The 22651-nt window shown below is 40.7% G+C and overlaps 2 protein-coding genes across 2 annotated transcripts; both read right to left on the reverse strand.

Annotated features, from left to right (window-relative positions):
- Positions 1-4987: 4987 nt before the first annotated feature.
- On the reverse strand, positions 4988-7923 carry LOC110500804 (uncharacterized). The gene is made up of 2 exons (XM_021578339.3): positions 7206-7923; positions 4988-5655 (listed from the first exon to the last, which is right to left on the reverse strand). Exons 1-2 carry the CDS (start codon positions 7609-7611, stop codon positions 5057-5059), a joined length of 1005 nt encoding a protein of 334 aa, XP_021434014.3. The 5' UTR covers positions 7612-7923; the 3' UTR covers positions 4988-5056.
- Positions 7924-11137: 3214 nt separating this feature from the next.
- On the reverse strand, positions 11138-21250 carry LOC118940200 (uncharacterized). The gene is made up of 2 exons (XM_036948630.2): positions 20634-21250; positions 11138-13813 (listed from the first exon to the last, which is right to left on the reverse strand). The coding sequence occupies exons 1-2, from the start codon at positions 21004-21006 to the stop codon at positions 12756-12758; spliced, it is 1431 nt and encodes a 476-aa protein (XP_036804525.2). The 5' UTR covers positions 21007-21250; the 3' UTR covers positions 11138-12755.
- Positions 21251-22651: the final 1401 nt, after the last annotated feature.

Genomic DNA, 22651 nt, shown 5'->3' on the forward strand with positions numbered 1-22651 from the left:
CCTTTACCCTGTCTAACTAGTACCAATACTCCCTTTACCCTGTCTAACTAGTACCAATACTCCCTTTAACCTGTCTAACTAGTACCAATACTCCCTTTACCCTGTCTAACTAGTACCAATACTCCCTTTACCCTGTCTAACTAGTACCAATACTCCCGTTACCCTGTCTAACTAGTACCAATACTCCCTTTACCCTGTCTAACTGGTACCAATACTCCCTTTACCCTGTCTAACTAGCACCAATACTACCTTTACCCTGTCTAACTAGTACCAATACTCCCTTTACCCTGTCTAACTAGTACCAATACTCCCTTTACCCTGTCTAACTAGTACCAATACTCCCGTTACCCTGTCTAACTAGTACCAATACTCCCTTTACCCTGTCTAACTGGTACCAATACTCCCTTTACCCTGTCTAACTAGTACCAATACACCTTTACCCTGTCTAACTAGTACCAATACTCCCTTTACCCTGTCTAACTAGTACCAATACTCCCTTTACCCTGTCTAACTGGTACCAATACTCCCTTTACCCTGTCTAACTAGTACCAATACTCCCGTTACCCTGTCTAACTGGTACCAATACTCCCTTTACCCTGTCTAACTAGTACCAATACTCCCTTTACCCTGTCTAACTGGTACCAATACTCCCTTTACCCTGTCTAACTAGTACCAATACCCCCGTTACCCTGTCTAACTAGTACCAATACACCTTTACCCTGTCTAACTAGTACCAATACTCCCTTTACCCTGTCTAACTAGTACCAATACTCCCTTTACCCTGTCTAACTAGTACCAATACGCCCGTTACCCTGTCTAACTAGCACCAATACCCCCGTTACCCTGTCTAACTAGTACCAATACTCCCTTTGCTGACAGCTGGAGCAGAACATCCTTTCACCCTGCTTCCATTGCTGTTATTTGGAGCATGAGTTTTTAATTTACAATGATAAATAGGCCTACATCAAGATAAGAAGCTGATATGAAGTTAACTAGTTGATGATATTTCACTTAGCTATAGTATGTATAGTTGACTAGATAGCTAGCTAACAAATCTTATTTTACTGCTTACATGACTTACCTGATGTGGAATAGAGTTCCATGTAGTCATGTCTCTATGTAGTACTGTGCGCCTCCCATAGTCTGTTCTGGACTTGGGGACTGTGAAGAGACCTCTGGTGGCATGTCTTGTGGTGTATGCATGGATGTCTAAGCTGTGTGCCAGTAGTTCAAACAGACAGCTCGGTGCTTTAAACACCTCTCATAAATACAAGTAGTGATGAAGTCGATCTCTCCTCCACTTTGAGCCAGGAGAGAATGACATGCATGTTATTAATGTTAGCTCTCCGTGTACATCCAAGGGCCAGCCGTTCCGCCCAGTTCTGAGCCAATTGCAATTTTCCTTAGTCCTTTTTTGTGGCACCTGACCACACGACTGAACAGTAGTCCAGGGGCGACAAAACTAGGGCCGGTTGGACCTGCCTTGTTGATAGTTTTGTTAAGAAGGTAGAAACTAGGGCCTGTAAGGACCTGCCTTGTTGATAGTTTTGTTAAGAAGGTAGAGCATCACTGTTGTATCAACATGTTTTGACCATGACCGTTTACAATCCAGGGTTACTCCAAGCAGTTTAGTCACCTCAACTTGCTCAATTTCCACATTATTCATTACAAGATTAAGGGAATGATTTGTCCCAAATAAGCTTTTAGTTGTTGAAATATTTAGGACCAATTTACTCAATCTGAATGTAACTGCAGTTCTTCGTTAAGTTTTGCAGGTCGGCCGATTAATTAGGGCCGATTTCAAGTTTTCATAAAAATCGGTAATCGGTCTTCTTGGAAGCAGATTATGGCCGATTACATTGCACTCCACGAGGAGACAGTGTGGCAGACTGACCACCTGTTACGCGAGTGCAGCATCAAAAGGAACTTGAGGCTGCAAGGAGCCAAGGTAAGTTGCTAGCTAGCATTAAACTTATCTTGTAAAAAAAACTATCAATCTTCACATAATCACTAGTTAACTACACATGGTTGATGATATTACTAGGTTAACTAGCTTGTCCTGCATTGCATATAATCAATGCGGTGCCTGTTAATTTATCATCGAATCACAGCCTACTTCAACTTCGCCAAACGGTCGATGATTTAACAAAGCACAATCATTGCACAAATGTACCTAACCATAAACATCAATGCCTTTTTTAAATTCAATACTCAGAAGTATATATTTTTAAACCTGCATATTTAGTTAAAAGAAATTCATGTTAGCAGGCAATATTAACTCAATTGTAACTTCTCTTGCGTTAAGTGCAAGCAGAGTCAGGGTATATGCAGCAGTTTGGGCCGCCTAGCTCGTTGCGAACTGCGTGAAGACCATTTGTTCCTAACAAAGACCGTAATTAATTTGCCAGAATATTAAATAACTATGACATAACATTGAAGGTTGTGCAATGTAACAGCAATATTTAGACTTATGGATGCCACCTGTTCGATAAAATATGGAACGGTTCCGTATTTCACTGAAAGAATAAATGTTTTGTTTTCGAAATGATAATTTCCGGATTTGACCATATTAATGACCAAATGCTCGTATTTCTGTGTGTTTATTATAATTAAGTCTATGATTTGATAGAGCAGTCTGACTGAGCAGTGGTAGGTAGCAGTAGGCTCATAAGCATTCATTCAAACAGCACTTAGCACTGTTTATGACTTCAAGCCTATCAATTCCAGAGATTAGGCTGGCAATACTAAAGTGCCTGTAAGAATATCCAATAGTTAAAGGTATATGAAATACAAATTGTATAGAGAGAAATAGTCAACCCGTCATAATTCCTTTAACTACAACATAAAACTTCTTACCTGGGAATATTGAAGACTCATGTTAAAAGGAACCATCACATGCTCTCATGTTCTGAGCAAGGAACTTAAACGTTAGCTTTCTTACATGGCACATATTGCACTTTTACATTCTTCTCCAACACTGTGTTTTTACATTATTTAAAACACATGAACATTTTTCATTATTTATTTGAGACCAAATTGATTTTATGTGTCATTATTACAAATATAATATATAAAAGAAATTGGCCGATTTAATCGGTATCGGCTTTTTTTGGTCCTCCAATAATCTGTATCGACGTTGAAAAATCATAAATCGGTCGATCTCTATTTTTCAGTCATGTCAAATCTCATGTATCCTATGGAGAGGAGAAGGACAACGGTCAATGTTTCAGTCACTGATACGGTTGTATAGCCGTGGATTAGGGTGAGGAATGTGGGCCGAGGTCAGACGAAGTGAGAAGGAACAGTCACCACTTAAGTTCCTGCCTTGCAACAGAGATGTAATTGGTCTGTCCAGAGGTGAGGAATGTGGGCCGAGGTCAGATGAAATGTGAAGGAACAGTCACCACTTAAGTTCCTGCCTAGCAACAGAGATGTAATTGGCTGTCCAGAGGTGCAAGGAGGCCAAAGGTCCAGCTGGAAGAAGAGTGTAATTCTATGTGCCTCTGTGTAAACAGCTGTTTGACCCAGTGGGTAAATAAACTTGGTTTGAGCTTTTTGACTAGTTGTTCGTTTGTTTGTTTTTCCACTCCGTTTGTCAGAACACTAGAACGCTAGTGAACAATACGCCAGCAGCTCATTTGAGTAAGCTATAGGAATTTTGTATGCAGGCTAACATTTCCCATAATATATTTACTTACTTGAATAGGTTCTCCCACTGCCTCCGTTCTCTGGGGTCCTTAGAAAAAAAATGAAATAATGGGCAGTCTTCCCGAAGTTTTCCGGTGATCGCGAAACACAGCCAGTCGTGATGGGAGGACTTCTAACGGGCTGACTGGTGTTCCAACATGGCGCCTGGTGCGGTTGCTAGGTGATTTGTGACGCAAACGCAAGCCCTCTTTATGTAGATGTGTAAAACACCGTGCCGTGTTTGCAAACATCGCCGCACGAGGGCAATGCAATGGGCGTCTACTTTGAAGAATCCAAAATATAACCTGTTTTTGCTTTCTACATGATTCCATATGTGTTATTTCATAGTTTTGATGTCTTCACTAATATTCAAGAATGTAGAAAATAGTAAAAATAAAGAAAAACCCTTGAATGAGTAGGTGTTCTAAAACTTTTGACTGGTAATGTACATCAAGCTGCCTCAAACAACCAGGAGAAAGACTCCTGTTACTATACTGTGGTACTGTATAGATCAGAGTCCTGTTACTATACTGTGGTACTGTATAGACCAGAGTCCTGTTACTATACTGTGGTACTGTATAGACTAGAGTCCTGTTACTATACTGTGGTACTGTATAGACTAGAGTCCTGTTACTATACTGTGGTACTGTATAGACTAGAGTCCTGTTACTATACTATGGTACTGTATAGACTAGACTCCTGTTACTATACTGTGGTACTGTATAGACTAGAGTCCTGTTACTATACTGTGGTACTGTATAGACTAGAGTCCTGTTACTATACTGTGGTACTGTATAGACTAGAGTCCTGTTACTATACTGTGGTACTGTATAGACTAGAGTCCTGTTACTATACTGTGGTACTGTATAGACTAGAGTCCTGTTACTATACTGTGGTACTGTATAGACTAGAGTCCTGTTACTATACTGTGGTACTGTATAGACTAGACTCCTGTTACTATACTGTGGTACTGTATAGACTAGACTCCTGTTACTATACTGTGGTACTGTATAGACTAGAGTCCTGTCCAGGGGAAGTACTTGTACATCAAGCTTCCTCACACTACAGAAACAGGAAATAGGCTTCTGTTACTATGAGCCATTTTGGACAAGATATGCCATGTGCAAGGCTATGTACCTACTTATATAATTTACATTTAGCAATATCCAAATAATATAATGAACAACAGAGGGTTTATATTGTATCAAATTAATCAAAGCTCAAAGAAAACGAAATACACATCTACAAATATTTAATCTGATTTTAGACATGATCATGTCTCGAGATGAAAAAACAGGCCTATTTTTTTGAATTATTTAATTTAAACAATATGATTTAATTTGGCATGAACAAAAACACAAATTCTCAATCAAAAACACAAGTCAGAACACAGCCTCTCTATTCTCTCATGTGATTTCAGGTCCTCTGCCCGGGAAAATGTCTTTCCACAATTAGAGCAGTGGTATGTCTTCTCCTGTGTATGTATCCTCTGATGTGATTTCAGGCTCGCTAACTGAGTAAAACTCCTTCCACAGTGGGAGCATTGGTAGGGATTTTCTCCTGTGTGTATTCTCTCATGCCTTTTCAGGCCTTCTAACCACCTAAAACTATTTTCACAGTGGGAACAGCGGTAGGGCTTTTCTCCTGTGTGTATTCTCTCATGCCTTTTCAGGCCTTGTAACCACCTAAATGTCATTCCACATTGGGAACAGTGGTAAGGCTTCTCTTCAGAGTGCGTTCTCTTGTGTATTTTCAGGTTCTCTAACTCTTTAAAACTCTTTTCACACTGGGAGCATTGAAAAGCATTTTCTCCTGTGTGTATCCTCTCATGCTCTTTTAGGTTCCATGAATTAGTAAAACTCTTTCCACAGTGGGAGCAGTGGTGTGGTCTTGCTGGTTTGGACGTCTCTGGCTCTGGTTCCCCTAAAGGACTCTTCTCGCTGTCAGAGTGAGAGTCTGGTCTCTCTCCTGCCAAAGACAGAGCATTTAGTTAAATACTAAACAAAGACCTAAATGAAATCGCCACATCATAAAACTGTCTTCCTATGAGGTTTAATTTAGACTGGGCCCCTCAATAACCTGAGGTCAGAACTGCAACGGTGCTGGGTTTTTCATGCTCAACAGTTTCCCTTGTGTATCAAGAATGGTCCACCATCCAAAGGACATCCAGTCAATTTGACATTTACATTTGAGTGATTTAGCAGACGCTCTTATCCAGAGCCACTACAGTAGTGAGTCATTTAGCAGACTCTCTGATCCAGAGCCACTACAGTAGTGAGCCATTTAGCAGACTCTCTTATCCAGAGCCACTACAGTAGTGAGCCATTTAGCAGACTCTCTTATCCAGAGCCACTACAGTAGTGAGCCATTTAGCAGACTCTCTTATCCAGAGCCACTACAGTAGTGAGTCATTTAGCAGACACTCTTATCCAGAGACACTACAGTAGTAAGTCATTTAGCAGACTCTCTTATCCAGAGAAACTACAGTAGTGAGTCATTTAGCAGACTCTCTTATCCAGAGCCACTTACAGTTAGTGCATTCATAGCTAGGTGGGACTACCACATATCACAAGTATTCGAAGTACACTTTTCCTCGATAAAGCAGCTATCAACAAAGTCAGGGGAGGGGTTGGGGTGTCAAGCGCAATTGTGTTGGTTCAGGATTTATAAAATAATTATAATACATTTGGGGATGAGGAATATTATTATTATTGTTTGTTTGTTGTACTTTTTACACATTTTTCTCCCCAATTTTGTGATATCCAATTGGTAGTTACAGTCTTGTCCCATCACTGCAACTCCCGTACGGACTCGGGAGAAGCTAAAGTTCGAGAGCCACGCGTCCTCCGAAACACGACCCTGCCAAAGCCGCTTAACCCGGAATGCAGCTGCACCAATGTGTCGGAGGAAAAACACCGTTCAACTGGCGACCAGAGTCAGCATGCAGGCGCCCGGGTCCACCACAAGGAGTCGCTAGAGCACCATGGGACAAGAAAATCCTGGCTGGCCAAACTCTCCCCTAACCCGGACGACGCCGGGCCAATTGTGCGGCGTCGTCATGGGTCTCCCGGTGACACAGTCTGGGATCGAACCCGGGGCTCTAGTGATGCCTCAAGCACTGCAATGCCTTAGACCGCTGCTCCACTAAGGGCCTATGCTAAATAATTTACAACCGTTGTCTGCCCAGTTGATAATGACTCGCTGAAACTACATACAATGCCTTCAGAAAGTATTCACATCCCTTGACTTATTACACACAAAAAAAATGTGTAGCTACATCTCAGACTGCTATGGAATGTTGAGTGGAAGCTTTCCTTCATGTGGAATGACTAGCTAGTTTAGTCCAGGGCTGGACGGAATGGAAGGTATAAGGTCTGATGTGATTGGGTGCTGCTAAAATTGATTCATAGTTTTGGTTGGTTGGTGCAGCATTGTAATTCTATGGTTGCGCGTCCTTACTAAATATTGACAGGAGCGCTACAACAACAAAAAACACCGCTGTTTAACATGGTACTTACTGTATGTACCGGTGTGCATCAGATCTCCAGCCTGCTCTTCCTCTTCTTCCAATGTGACCGTCATCTCCGTCACGCCAAAACAGTCCTCCTCTTCTTTCACTGCGACAGTCATCTCAGTCACGTCAAAACAGTCTTCCTCTTCTTTCACTGCGACAGTCATCTCCGTCACGCCAAAACAGTCTTGCTCTTCTTTCACTGCGACAGTCATCTCCGTCACGCCAAAACAGTCTTCCTCTTCTTTCACTGCGACAGTCATCTCCCCCTCTTCAACCCCCAAAACTCCATCCTCCTCTTCTTTCACAGTAACATCCTCCTCTTCTTCTTTCACTCTGTAAGCTTCTTCCTCTTTTTCTTTCACTGGTACAGCCTCCTCTTCCTCCTCTTTTAAGAGAGTTCCTTTCTCCATCCAACAGACCTCCTCTTTAGCAGGGGGGGGGAGTAGCTTCGTGAACTAATGGTCGGGGATGTTAGCTAGCTAGTTAGCATTAGCGACTAGACTAGTGCTATCTTAAATAGCCAGCTAGCTGAATAACAACGTCAATATGACATTAAATGGGGTAACTGAGTGTGTTCTTTTTACGCATAGAAGTGTGTTTAAAACATAGCGGCAAATAAACAACGAAATTGTCCCAAAGAACTTGAATGTTCCGACGTTGTTGTCCAGCGAGCTACCGAGGTGGCTGCAGTTGTTGAAGAAGCGTTCCGTCCACTAGATTATACGTCACAGTAGCAGCGTGGCCTGAAAGACACATATCGCCATCTGCTGTCTGGAGTGGATAAAGCAGTTGAGTAAAATGTTTTTTTGGGGGGGAAATGTTTCTCGACTATTAAATAATATACCGTATCAACAACACAACCAGTCTTATACAATGGATGGGGTGAAAAATGACATCTGAACTGAGCTTTTCGTCTATTCTGTGGCAGTACACTGGAACTGAAGTAGTTAGCCAAAATCAGCGTGGTTTTCAGAGCACAAACAGAAATATAACACAAGGCCAAGTAATTTTATACACATGAATTAGATAGTTACGATTAACTAGTGAAGCGACAATGTACATTCACATAAAACAGTCCAATGTTGCAGTTAGTTAACAAGCTAGTAGCTAGTTAGCTAATATGAACTATGCACGGCTGTAACACAATCAAAACAAGTCATCAAAAATATAGCACCTGCATACATATCTACAACTAAAGGAACATTTCACTTTATACCTAGTCAGATATATTATCTAACTACGTGTCGTGTCTTTGGCTATGCCGGATTAAGTGATATGACATGCTATTCTATAAAATCCTTTCTCTGTAATTAATATCACCTGATTGAGCTAATCATGTATATGTAATTAGCTAGAAAGTCGGGGCACCACGAAATAATATTTATAGAGCAGTTATCTTCCGAATGAACTCTTAAAGACCTAGTAATATTTTACATCAATAGCAGTCAATATTAATCGTCACCTTATTTCAGTCTCATCTGAAAGTTGTAAATTCTTGGTTATCTTCACGAACCCTGGCTAACAAGTTGAATCAGCACTACAAATTTGGGTTTAATTATTTATTTACCAAATACCTAACTAATCACACAGAAATACATATACACAGAATGAATCATACCTTGATTACAAATTATGTCATAAAGGAAAACGTCCCTAGCAGACGGAACAGATATGACAGCTGGTTACACAAAGAAAGGTGGGCTGGGTTTGAGTGAAAGAGCGGGAAGACTGAAGAACAAAGGGAGAAGCGATGTCTCTATCAGGCCATAGGCAACTACTCTATCGTAAATACAGAATCTTATGCATTCTAAATGACCGCCCATTTGGAAAAGGAAATATTTTATCTGAGCTGCGCTTCGGTAGGTTGGTCGTAGATGCTGTTCGTGTTGGCCAACAGAGATCTTCCTGTCCTCGGAAGAATGTCTCTGGCGGTAAATTGGATACGTTGTAGTAACGTCGTTGTGTGGTAGACAGGTTACTCTGTCTGTTCTTTCCTAGCCCACGTTTGCAGCTGCTGTTACTAACTCAACGGCTAGGAGGTATCACTTCTGTAGCGAATAAGAGTTCAAAGTTCATACCATTCTCAACCAAAGCTCACGCTGAGGTTGGCTTCATTCTGTAGTTATTATCTGAACCCTTCTGGACATCGGATCGTCATCGTAATGTACCCGGAACAGGAGGTTATATTGTCGTCAAGGCTTTATATAGGAAGGGTTAGGAGGGCGTGTCTCATAATTTATAACCAATGTCTCTTCACGTGGGCGGGACACTGAGTCGGGCCTAATTCACTCATGAAAACCCAATTCTCACATTTTAGAAGCTAAAATCACATTTCATCCCCTCACAAATAATTTCATATTCAAACATTTAAATTGCACAACAATTCCATGTGAATCTGATACTATAATGTGTAGACTTTCCACTGTACAAGTTATGTCACCTTATCATTGATGAGAATGTCTCAGATGACTTAATATTCCTTAAGTACCAACTGGTTGTATTACCAAAATATGTTTAATTTCCCCCCACCTTCTGATGTTCCCAGAATCTCTATGTTAACCAAGGGATTTTCAAATGTCACATCAGTTGGGTAGAGAGAGGAAAAAGGGGGGAGAGGTATTTATGACTGTCATAAACCTACCCCCAGGCCAGCATCATGACAAAGGTTATGTCTTACCGTCTCAGCAGAATAAAGGCTAATTATGGGTCGGTTTTGAATCACTGTTAACTCCCTTAGATTTCCCTACACACAGTAGAGAGAACAGAGGTTCACTCTCTCCTCTTGGCCCGGAGTCTATTACTGCTGCTGGGTCAGGCCGTTTGAATCACTGTTAACTCCCTTAGATTTCCCTACACACAGTAGAGGGAACAGAGGTTCACTCTCTCCTCTTGGCCCGGAGTCTATTACTGCTGCTGGGTCAGGTCGTTTGAATCACTTTAACTCCCTTTGTTCTCTCTACTGTGATGTAGGAAAATCTGAGGTTCTCCTCTTGGCCCGGACTCCATTACTCCATTACTGCTGCTGGGTCGTTTGCCATGTCTTCTGCCATTTCTGTAAACTACCAACGATGATTACTTATGTAACCATGGTTATGTGAGCTATTGGATCACTCCAATATGGTGTCCTTACTCTCGGCAGGATACATTCCAAGTACAGGATGGCAACAACAACTGCCCGAGTTACACCAGGAACGCACCATCCCTCTAACAGTGCTCAGACTGTCCGCAACAGGCTGAGAAAGGCTAGACAGAGGGCCTGCAGGCCTGTTGTAAGGCAGGTCCTCACCAGACATCACCTGCAACTACGTCGCCTATGGGCACAAACCCACCGTCGCTGGACCAGACAGGACTGACATCCTCCTCCCTCATGTGGTACCCTTCCTGCAGGCTCATCCTGACATGACCCTCCAGCATGACAATGCCCCCAGCCATACTGCTCATTCTGTGTGTGATTTCCTGCAAGACAGGAATGTTAGTGTTCTGCCATGGCCAGCGAAGAGCCCGGATCTCAATCCCATTGAGCACGTCTGGGACCTGTTGGAGGGATCGGAGGGTGAGGGCTAGGGCCATTCCCCCCCAGAAATGTCAGGGAACTTGCAGGTGCCTTGGTGGAAGAGTGGGGTAACATCTCACAGCAAGAACTGGCAAATCTGGTGCAGTCCATGAAGAGGAGACGCACCTCAGTACTTAATGCAGCTGGTGGCCACACCAGATACTGACTGTTACTTTTGATTTTGACCCCCTTTTTTCAGGGACACATTATTGCATTTTCTGTTAGTCACATTTCTGTGGAACTTGTTCAGTTGTTGAATCTTGTTATGTTCATACAAACATTTACACATGTTAAGTTTGCTGAAAATAAACGCAGTTGACAGTGAGAGGACGTTTCTTTTTTTTGCTGAGTTTTGCTGCCGCCCGCACTACCCCGGCACTGAATTGGTTAATATGTTTGATTCAAATTATGTTTTATTTATACAGCACATTTCAGACATGAATGTAATGACTTCACAGGAAAAGACTAATAAAAAACACAAACATAATAAAACCTGAAAGACTAATGAGCATTCTAAGAAAATGGCATTGAATAAAATAGTAAGACCAGACAGGACTGACATCCTTTCAGGTTGAAATTAATGAACATTTGAACATCTTTGGCCATGTTCTGTTATAAAAATCCACCCCGCACAGCCAGAAGAGGACTGGCCACCCCTCATAGCCTGGTTCCTTTCTAGGTTTCTTCCTAGATTTTGGCCTTTCTAGAGAGTTTTTCCTAGCCACCGTGCTTCTACACCTGCATTGTTTGCTGTTTGGGGTTTTAGGCCGGGTTTCTGTACAGCACTTTGAGACATCAGCTGATGTACGAAGGGCTTTATAAATACATTTGATTTCATTTGAGTAAGAATAGGATACGATAGATATGCCGTCCAAAATATATTGTACCAAGAAATAGTCAGTTGGTTGCATAAATAATTGTGATTACTATGTCACATGTTACATTACATTGACATTATGATCAAAACCAAATGATCTCCAATATGTATTGGAGAACTTAATGGTTAATGTTACATGAATTGAAAATGTTATGAAATATTCAATATCAAAAACAAATGTTCACCCCTTTGTTAATATGTATTGGCAATACTTCACTTCATGGTGAGGCATGGAATAATAAAACATGTATATTTTTTCAGGCTGAATGTTTGAAATATGAGGTGATTTGAGACATGCTTCTTCAGTAGTGGAATAAAGACAATTAGCATATTTACAAACAGAAATGCAGCTGACAAAGTACAAATCAGTTAACCCACTGTTCCTGGGCCGTCATTGAAAATAAACATTTGTTCTTAACTGACCTGCCCTGACCTTAAATAAAGGTTGAATAAATAAATTTAAAATTAAAAAAAAAAAACAAGCATCTAAAACACTTGTTTTGACAACTGGCAATAAATCACTGATATCTATTAGGGGGGAAATCAGGTTGTACGTGCTGTTGAAACTAACAAAAAAAAACATGGAAATTGGAGATATATTTTACCTCACTGGTTAGAGGACAACCTGCAGAAGACAGTCAGCTACATTTTGGAATGACGCGTTGAAATTTCGGGGTTTCCCCAAAACGAAGAGAAACAGTACACATATTTAGCATCACTCACATCAATATCACGTTGAAATCAATTGCACAAGAGGGGGAGATGAGGTTGCACGACCTGATAAAACTAACAGCTCAAAAAAACACACGGAATCTGGGAATAATGTGTACATCACTGGTTAGAGGACAACATGTAGAAGACAGCTAGCTACAATTTGAAGTGTTGCATTTTGATTCAAGTGGGTCGCCAATGCAGTAAGTGTAACAGAACACGTTTTCTTGGTAATCACAAATAATACTTTCATTTCAGAGCCTGGAATTTTCCCCTGGAATTTTCCCCTGATGAGGCTAATATCCACATCACACTGAAATCAATAGAACAGGGGCAAAATATTAGGGTTCTACATTATTGTCACATTATTAATTAAAATACGCCTTGTACATTGTGACATTATTTCATTGAAATCATGAAACAAGTCCTTCATGTATTTTCTGATGTTTGATCAGAGATCTTTTATCAGAGTATCTCTTCCCACATTGATCACAGCTAAAGGATTTTTCTCCTGTGAGTTTTTTCAGATGTACCATCAGGCAGCTTGAGCGAATAAAACTCTTCCCACATTGGTTACAGCTATGAGGCCTCTCTCCAGTGTGTGTTCTCTGGTGTGATAGTAATGTATATAATTTTGAAAAGATCTTTCCACATTCAGAGCAGCTATAAGGTTTCTCTCCAGTGTGAATTCTCTGGTGTGATTGTAATGTATATAATTTTGAGAAGGTCTTCCCACACTCAGAGCAGCAGTGAGGTTTCTCTCCAGTGTGTATTCTCAGGTGTGCTATGAGGTTGCTTGATTGAGCAAAACTCTTCCCACATTGATTACAGCTATAAGGTTTCTCTCCTGTGTGTGTTCTCTGGTGTGATTTAAAATTTCCTGAGATAGAAAAACTCTTTCCACAGTCAAAGCAATGGTAAGCTTTCTCTCCTGTGTGTATTCTCTGGTGTATAGTCAGATGGCTAGATGAAACAAAACTCTTCCCACATTGATCACAGCTATAAGATTTCTCTCCTGTGTGTGTTCTCTGGTGTATTGTCAGACGGCTAGATGAAACAAAACTTTTCCCACATTGATTACAGCAATAAGGTTTCTCTCCTGTGTGTGTTCTCTGGTGTATAGTCAGAGAGCTCGAAGTAACAAAACTCTTTTTACATTGATCACAGCTATAAGGTTTCTCTCCTGTGTGTGTTCTCTGGTGTATAGTCAGACAGCCAGATGTAACAAAACTCTTCCCACATTGATCGCAGCTGAAAGGTTTCTCTCCAGTGTGAATTCTCTGGTGTGATTGTAATGTATATAATCTTGAAAAGGTCTTCCCACAGTCAGAGCAGCGTTGAGATTTATTCTCTGTGGATCTCTGCTGGTGTTGTTTGAGGGTTTCTGATGTGGAGAGACTCTTCTTTGCCTCGTCAGCTTCATGATGTTGTTGAGGCTCCCCAGAGGATCCACAATAGTCACGTCTCTCTCCTGTGTGAACGACAAAGTCAGGCAGATGGTTAAAGGCCACAACAGCAGAAATCCACTGTTTATTTGAGCTAAAAGGTGATGCCCATGCCCATGATGTTGTGCAACAATTTACGTCTGTAATGACATTTAAATGCTGTGATAAACTTATTTGACAATTGTCTTGAGACAAATCTGCCCTGATTCAAGCCTTTCTGAAGCACCCCCAGATCATCACCAATCTTCCACAAAATTTCAGTGGGTGCGAGACACTGTGGCTTGTAGGCCTCTCCAGGTCTTGCACCCACTGTGAAATTTGGTGGAGGATTGGTGATGATCTGGGGGTGCTTCAGCAAGGCTGGAATCAGGGCAGATGTGTCTTTGTGAAGGACGCATGAATCAAGCCACGTACAAGGTCGTCCTGGAAGAAAACTTGCTTCCTTCTGATCTGACAATGTTCACCAAAACTCTTGAGGATTGTTTTTTTCCAGCAGGACAATAATGCTCCATGTCACACAGCCAGGTCAATCAAGGTGTGGATGGAGGACCACCAGCTCAAGACCCTCTCATGGCCCAATCTCCATACCTGAACCCTCTAATATCATCCCTCTCACCAACACGTACAGCACCAAAAAAGTACCACTTATCAGTTGATTATGGACTAACAGTCTAACAGTTTGAAGGACACAACTGATGTTATTCTAGTTAAACAGTGAGAGACTAGTTGAGTTTCATACTGGGGCTAAATGGCTAATGTAATGATGCATTAAGCCATGTATATAATAATATATATATATAGTACCAGTAAAACGTTTGGACACACTCATTTAAGGGCTTTTTAATGATTTTTATTTTTTTTTACTATTTTCTACATTGTAGAAGACATCAAAACTATGAAATAACACATGTGGAAACATATAGTAAATAAAAGTATTAAATCAAAATAGATTTTATATTTTAGATTATTCAAAGTAGCCACCCTTTGCCTTTCACGGCAGCTTTGCACACTCTTGGTATTCTCTCAACCAGCTTCACCTGGAATGCTCTTCCAACGGTCTTGAAAGAGTTCCCACATATGCTGAGCACTTGTTGGCTGCTTTTCCTTCACTCTGCAGTCCAGCTCATCCCAAACCATCTCAATTGGGTTGAGGTCGGGTGATTGTGGAGGCCAGGTCATCTGATGCAGCACTCCATCACTCTCCTTCTTGGTCAAATAGCCCTTACACAGCCAAGAGGTGTGTTGGGTCATTGTTGTGTTGCGCAAACCAGATGGGATGGCATATCCCTTCAGAATGCTGGTAAAGTGTGCCTTGAATTCTAAATAAATCACAGATAGTGTCACCAGCAAAGCACCCCCACACCATCACATCTCCTCCTCCATGCTTCACGGTGGGAACCACACATGAGAAGATCATCCATTCACCTACTCTGTGTCTCACAAAGACACAGCGATTGGAACCAAAAATCGCAAATTTGGACTCATCAGACCAAAACATAGATTTTCACCGGTCTAATGTCCATTGCTCGTGTCTCTTAGACCAGCAGGTCTCTTCTTATTATTGGTGTCCATTAGAAGTGAATTCATAAATTCATCCATGAAGGCCTGATTCACGTAGTGAAATCAAATGGAATTAAAAATCTCCAATTCGGACCCAAAGGACAGATTTCCACCAGTCTAAGGTCCAGTGTTTCTTGGCCCAAGCAAGTCTCTTCTTCTTATTGGTGTCCTTTAGTAGTGGTTTCTTTGCAGCAACTCGACCATGAAGGCCTGATTCACACAGTCTCACAGTTTATGTTGAGATGTGTCTGTTATTTGAACTCTTAAGCATTAATTTGTGCTGCAATTTCTGAGACTGGTAACTCTAATGAACTTATCTTAGTTTCCGGTGGCGGATCTCGTGAGAGCCAGTTTCATCATAGATCATGATGGAATGTTGTTTCTCTTTGCTTATTTGAGCTGTTCTTGCCATATTGACTTGGTCTTTCACTAAATAGGCCTATCTTCTGTATACCACCCCTACCTTGTCACAACACAACTGATTGGCTCAAACACATTAAGAAGGAAATAAATTCCACAAATTAGCTTTTAACAAGGCACACCTGTTAATTGACATGCATTCCAGATGACTACCTCATGAAGCTGGTTGAGAGAATAACAAGAGTGCACAAAGCATCATCAAGGCAAAGGATGGCAACTTTGAAGAATCTCAGATATATTTAGATTTGTTTAACACTTTTTTTGGTTACTACATGATTCCATTTGTGTTATTTCATAGTTTTGATGTCTTCACTATTATTCTACAACGTAGTGGTTTATCTATATATATTCTACATGGAGAAAATAGTAAAAAAAAAAAAAAAAAAACTGAACTGAGTAGGTGTGTCCAAACTTTTGACTGGTATATGTCGATTGCTTCAGACCAGACAAGACTGGTCTGAAGGTAGTTCGGACCAGTCTAATAAATTAATGGGAGTCTGCAGTATTTAGAAGTTGTTTGGTGCCTAAAAAACAGGTTTAATATGTAAAATAAAATTGTTAGTTTTTTTGGTTATTCATTGTTAAGCCTACAAAGTGTTTAAACTTTCGGTCTGGTAGACATTAGGCGTATGGTGTATATATATATTCAGTTGAAGTTGAAGTTAACATACACCTTAGCCAACTACATTTAAACTCAGTTTTTCACAATTCCTGACGTTTATTTCCCTGTTTTGGGTCAGTTAGGAATCACCACTTTATTTTTAAAATGTGAAATGTCAGAATAATAGTAAAGATAATTATTTATTTCATATTTTATTTCTTTCATCACATTCCCAGTGGGTCAGAAGTTTACATACACTCAAGTAGTATTAGGTAGCATTGCATTTAAATTGTTTAACTTGGGTCAAACATTTCGTGTAGCCTTCCACAATAGGTTGGGTGAATTTTGGCCCATTCCTCCTGACAGAGCTGGTGTAACTGGTGTAACTGAGTCGGGTTTGTAGGCCTCCTTGCTCGCTCACGCTTTGTCAGTTCTGCCCACACATTTTCTATGGAATTGAGGTCAGGGCTTTGCGATGGCCACTCCAATACCTTGACTTTGTTGTCCTTAAGCCATTTTGCCACAACTTTGGAAGTATGCTTGGGGTCATTGTCCATTTGGAAGACCCATTTGTGACCAAGCTTTAACTTCCTGACTGATGTCTTGAGATGTTGCTTCAATATATCCACATAAATTTCCTACCTCATGATGCCATCTATTTTGTGAAGTGCACCAGTCCCTCCTGCAGCAAAGCACCCCCACAACATGATGCTGCCACCCCCGTGCTTCACGGTTGGGATGGTGTTCTTCGGCTTGCAAGCCTCCCCCTTTCTCCTCCAAACATAACGATGGTCCGTTCTATTTGGTTTTCATCAGACCCGAGGACATTTCTCCAAAAAGTACAATCTTTGTCCCCATGTGCAGTTGCAAACCGTAGTCTGGCTTTTTTTATGGCGGTTTTAGAGCAGTGGCTTCTTGATTGCTGAGTGGCCTTTTAGCTTATGTTGATATAGGACTCGTTTTACTGTGGATATAGATACTTTTGTACCTGTTTCCTCCAGCATCTTCACAAGGTCCTTTGCTGTTGTTCTGGGATTGATTTGAACTTTTCGCACCAAAGTACGTTCATCCCTAGGAGAAAGAACGCTTCTCTTTCCGTAGCAGTATGACGGTTGCGTGGTCCCACAGTGTTTATATTTGCGTACTATTTGTACAGATGAACGTGGTACCTTCAGGCGTTTGGAAATTGCTCCCAAGGATGAACCAGACTTGTGGAGGTCCACAATTTTTTTTCTGAGGTCTTGGCAGATTTCTTTTGATTTTCCCATGATGTCAAGCAGAGGCACTGGGTTTGAAGGTAGGCCTTCAAATACATCCACAGGTACACCTCCAATTGACTCAAATTATGTCAATTAGCCTATCAGAAGCTTCTAAAGCATGACATCATTTTCTGGAATTTTCCAAGCTGTTTAAAGGCACAGTCAACTTAGTGCATGTAAACTTCTGGCCCACTGGAATTGTGATACAGTGAATTATAAGTGAACTAATCTGTCTGTAAAGAATTGTTGGGAAAAATGACTTGCGTCATGCACAAAGTAGATGTCCTTACCGACTTGCCAAAACTATAGTTTGTTAACAAGAAATTTGTGGAGTGGTTGAAAAAACGAGTTTTAATGATTCCAACCTAAGTGTGTGTAAACTTCCGACTTCAACTGTATATATGATACAGCACACTGGCTGGTTCGTGTGTGGATCTGGGAAGAGGGAATCCACTGATGTTTTGTGTGCAGCACGTTGGCAGTGCTTGCTGGGACTTGTAAGTGCAACGCATCGCGGGTGGTATGGAAGCTGAACCAAACTGAATTGACAACCCAAATAACTGCGCGGGTCGGATAGAAATGTGTCACGGGTCGGATTGGGCCTGCGGGCCTTGTGTTTGACACACGCTCTAGATAGTCTGTTACCCCAGTCATCTGTAATAATAATAATTCACAGACAGTGATGATGTCATCTCACGGGGACTTACAGTTTGTTGCCATCTTGCTGCAAGTCTCTTTCAGGACATCCACCTCTCCCTGGGAGAACTGCAAACTGTTATTTAAGTCTTGAACCTCTCTGGTCAGATCGGCCATTCTTTTGTTAGTTGAATCCACCAGTATTTGGCTCTTGAAGCTATTTTCCTGTTGCTGTAACCAATGCTTGTAGACATATTTTTGTTGATGTAAAATATCACGTACCTGTCATAGTTAAACACCGTCCTCTACATTCCTCCAACCCTTCTTTAACTTTGGGCGGCATGATGGATGTGACGTAGACTAACGCTGGTACACCACACTATTCCAACAGGCACAGCTCGTAAACCCGATGGAAACCACAACAAACAGCAGCGATTTAAATATCCACAAGTACAGGACTGAGGCTAACCGCGTAACGGGATCCAAATTAAACAGGCTAGTAAACAAAAATGTTTTAAAAGGAAAAACTTTTCCAGAAAGTTTCAAAACTTTTCAAACGACTAACAGACTGTTGACCAATCGAGTTCACCTTGCTGCGTCACGTGGTTGCTAAGCTAATAGTCACGAAATCCCTTCTAAAAACCAGTCAAGAAAAATCTGCCTAATTTCCTCGAAAGTACATAATGTCACGATTGCAAAGCTTTACTATATTACAGAGGAGTTAATTATCACACATCTTTGAAAATATGTTGTGCTTCTTGTTCACGTAGGCTAATTCATGCTAATGTTATTTAGAATGTTATTTAGAGTGTTATTTAGAATTGTATCTAGAATGTTATTATAACGTTATATATAATGGTATTTAGAATGTTATTTAGAGTGTTATTTAGAATTGTATCTAGAATGTTATTATAACGTTATATATAATGGTATTTAGAATGTTATTTAGAATGTTATCTAGAATGGTGCTACATTGGAAAGCAGACGTTTTAAGGACTCCTGACCAATTGTGGTATTTTGTGTTTAAATATATATATATATTGTAATATATATATTACACTGATCATAACTTTTTTTTGGTACATAATGTTTCCACCATCATTTCCTATGACCAAAGAGAGCTTATAGACATCAGAACAGTTTTCACTAACCTTGATTTGGATGAAGACTTCTACAACAGCCTATCGACCTACCACTCGGGCTCAGCCCTTATAGCCATCCTGAAGAATAGAACTTATAAACGCCTCAAATGTTTCAACTGTATTTCCACCATCAGAAACCAAAACATAAACTCATATAACACCACTGTAGGTAGATTAACACGGTATAGCCTCGGAATCTGGTTAAACTATCATTATGACATCATGGATGAATTCTAGAATATACTATATATCCTAGAAACCTGGTTAAACTATCATTATGACATCATGGATGAATTCTAGAATATACAATATATCCTAGAAACCTGGTTAAACTATCATTATGACATCATGGATGAATTCTAGAATATACTATATATCCTAGAAACCTGGTTAAACTATCATTATGACATCATGGATGAATTCTAGAATATACAATATATCCTAGAAACCTGGTTAAACTATCATTATGACATCATGGATGAATTCTAGAATATACTATATAGCCTCAAAATCTGGTTAAAACTATCATTTTGACCGTATGGATGGCCAGTCCTTGTATTCATAGTGTAGTGAATTCAGGGGGTAGCCCTGAGCGAGAGTGAATCATGGGTCCAGCGACTGTCAAGCCAACACCTTATAACTGTTATGCCAAGATGTCTGAACTTCTTGACGAGGTTGCTACAATAACTTTCTCTATGAATTTGAGAGTGGTTACATTTCTCCAGCCCCCATCCCTCAGTTGTTTACCAAACCAAGTCTCAGGGCAGCCATTTTGTTGCTATTTAAAACCTAGGTTGTCCTTTTTTTTTTTTATCAACCAATCTGCAGTTCAACCAATAACAAAGCTGTCATTCCACCACTGTTTTGGTAATAAGATGATGGATGGGACTGGAGAAATGTAACTACTCTCAAATTCATAGACAGACCTATAGATGCAAGGACTGACCATCCATGATATCAACATTACAGTTTTAACCATGTTGAGGAAATACAGTGTTGATTTACATTGTTTCTAAACATTAGACAAAAAAAAGCTTATTCTGGGTTCTGATGGGGTACAACAGTTGAACTCAGAGCATGAAGCATGTGTTATATTCTTCAAGAATTAATGGCTAGAAATAAATCATTTAAAAGTCCCAATACGGATGTAGCATTGCAGATTGTCCCTTAAACACCAAACACCACATCAGTTCAACAATTGTGCCTCTGTTGTTAAGACGGTACTTACTAGTGTTAATCAGGGAACGGTTTCTCAAAACCATCTTATGGCTAAGTTCATCGTTAGAACCATTGGACGCCTTAAGATGCATTAGGGAAACTGGGCCCAGATATCCCGTTTCCTCCTCCTTTTTCGATGTGACAGTCACCTCCCCCTCCTCCACTCCAAAAATTGCATCCTGGTCTTTCTCTTCCTCCTCTTCTTTTACTGTATCATCTTCCTCATCTTTCACTCCGAACACATCTTCTTCTTTCACTGAAACGTAGTTCTCTTCTTCTTTCACGGTAACAGCCTCCTCTTCTTCCTCCTCTTTCACGAGAGCTTCTTTCTCCGTCCAGCAGACCTCCTCTTCTTTAGCAAGAGAGTAGCTTAGTGAACTCATGGTTGGGGATGTTAGATAGCTAGGCTAGTGCTAACTTAAGAAGCCAGCTAGCTGACTAATAACAACAACGTAAATATGACATTAAATTGGATAACTAACTAGACAACAGAAGTGGGTTTAAAACACAGTGGCTCTACGGAAGCATCTAAAGCTTTATCGGTTCGTCTATTTTGTCTAGCAAGCTACCGAGGTGTCTGACTAACTGTTGCTGCTGTTGAAAGAAGCGTTCCGTCCACTAGATTATACGTCACACCAGCAGCATCGCCTTAAAGTCTCAGACCGCCATCTGCTGACTGGAGTGGGTAACGCAGTCGAGTAAAAATGTATATTTTATCTTCAGATAACAAGTTAAAGTGTAGGAAGCATGAGTTTTTACTCACCAGTGTAACAATACAGTGTGGTTAAATACTTAGTAAGCTAGTTGTAGTCACGATATGGTTACCTATAAGTACAAACAGTTATGTTTTTTTGCGTTATTACATATTTATTAACTTATTTCCGGATATCTTCTAAACTACCCACAATACACTATTTTTCAACGTCATATTGATTTACTCTGTGCTACCGAGGTCGTATGCTGACGCTGGCAATCTGTGATATCCTTTGGATGTATCATTTCAGAATGTCAGTGTACTAGCCAGTACACAGTGCAGGTTTTAATCACGAACAGAGGGACTGCCTAAGTGCCAAATGATCCATGGTAGATTTAAAAACAGCACAATTCTGCGGTTCTGGTGAGAACTGGCAAAATGTTTCACAACCTCATCCATGTTGAGGGAGCGTGTCCTCCTTGACTCAACACGGAGAATTCTGAGCTGACTTAACCTGTCTTCAACCATTGTTGTCCTAAGATGGGTTTTAATCCGTTTTAAAGCTGAGAAGCTTCTCTCGCAAGAAGCACTGCGGACTGGCGTAACAACAGAAATCTTACAGAGTCAAAATGGGAGACCTTTTTAGAAGGTTCTAGAAACACAGCAAAGTCAAGGAGAGGAGACGGTCTGTCACTTCCACTTTTCTCTCTCCTATCGAGAAGCCGCTTGGTTTTGATGAACCTCGTGTTTTGAGTTCCTCTAAATCTGACTCAAAGGTCTGAGCAAAGGCAAAACAGAGGCTCCTCATTCAAGAATGTTGTCCTCTTTGGGTTGAGAGACTGGACCCCTTTGCATTATCTCACAATTCTTCTTTGAAAAACACCTCTGCAGCTCAGTGGTGAGACTGTCGAGCACCTGATAAAAGAAAAGCTCTTTTGGAAGCTCTCACCATCCCTTTGGTCACTATGTTTCTGTCCTACGGGGCTCATCATCAATGAGTTGTGAAATCACAAGCTTGTTTTAGCCTGTCTTTTATACACTGTTTGTACACTTATTTTTGCAGTGCTCTGCAATCTCTTCAACCTCCTTCCATAGTTCTCCATAGTAACCCTCACTTCTATAGTCCTGTAATGTGTCTGTAAGGGCACCTACTAGATCCACAGCCCTTGCTAGTTCAAGAGAGCTTGATTGGAGCATGTCAGAAAGACATTTGGCATCACCAAGCACTTTACAAAAAGGTAACCAAAAGGAAACCAAAAGGTAACCAAAAGGTAACCAAAAGGAAACCAAAAGGTAACCAAAAGGTAACCAAAAGGAAACCAAAAGGTAACCAA

Source organism: Oncorhynchus mykiss, chromosome 13 (assembly GCF_057628025.1).
Source record: "Oncorhynchus mykiss isolate SJ-2025 chromosome 13, ASM5762802v1, whole genome shotgun sequence".
Lineage (NCBI taxonomy): Eukaryota > Metazoa > Chordata > Actinopteri > Salmoniformes > Salmonidae > Oncorhynchus > Oncorhynchus mykiss.

Excerpts from the sequence above, each read along its gene's own strand:
- LOC110500804 (XM_021578339.3), bottom strand. The coding sequence starts at position 7,611 with ATGGAGAAAGGAACTCTCTTAAAAGAGGAGGAAGAGGAGGCTGTACCA. Across the intron at positions 5,656-7,205 it reads GATGCACACCGGTACATACA|GAGAGAGACCAGACTCTCAC; the intron begins GTAAGTACCATG and ends TGTCTTTGGCAG.
- LOC118940200 (XM_036948630.2), bottom strand. The coding sequence starts at position 21,006 with ATGAGTTCACTAAGCTACTCTCTTGCTAAAGAAGAGGAGGTCTGCTGG. Across the intron at positions 13,814-20,633 it reads CCGTTCCCTGATTAACACTA|GAGAGAGACGTGACTATTGT; the intron begins GTAAGTACCGTC and ends TCGTTCACACAG.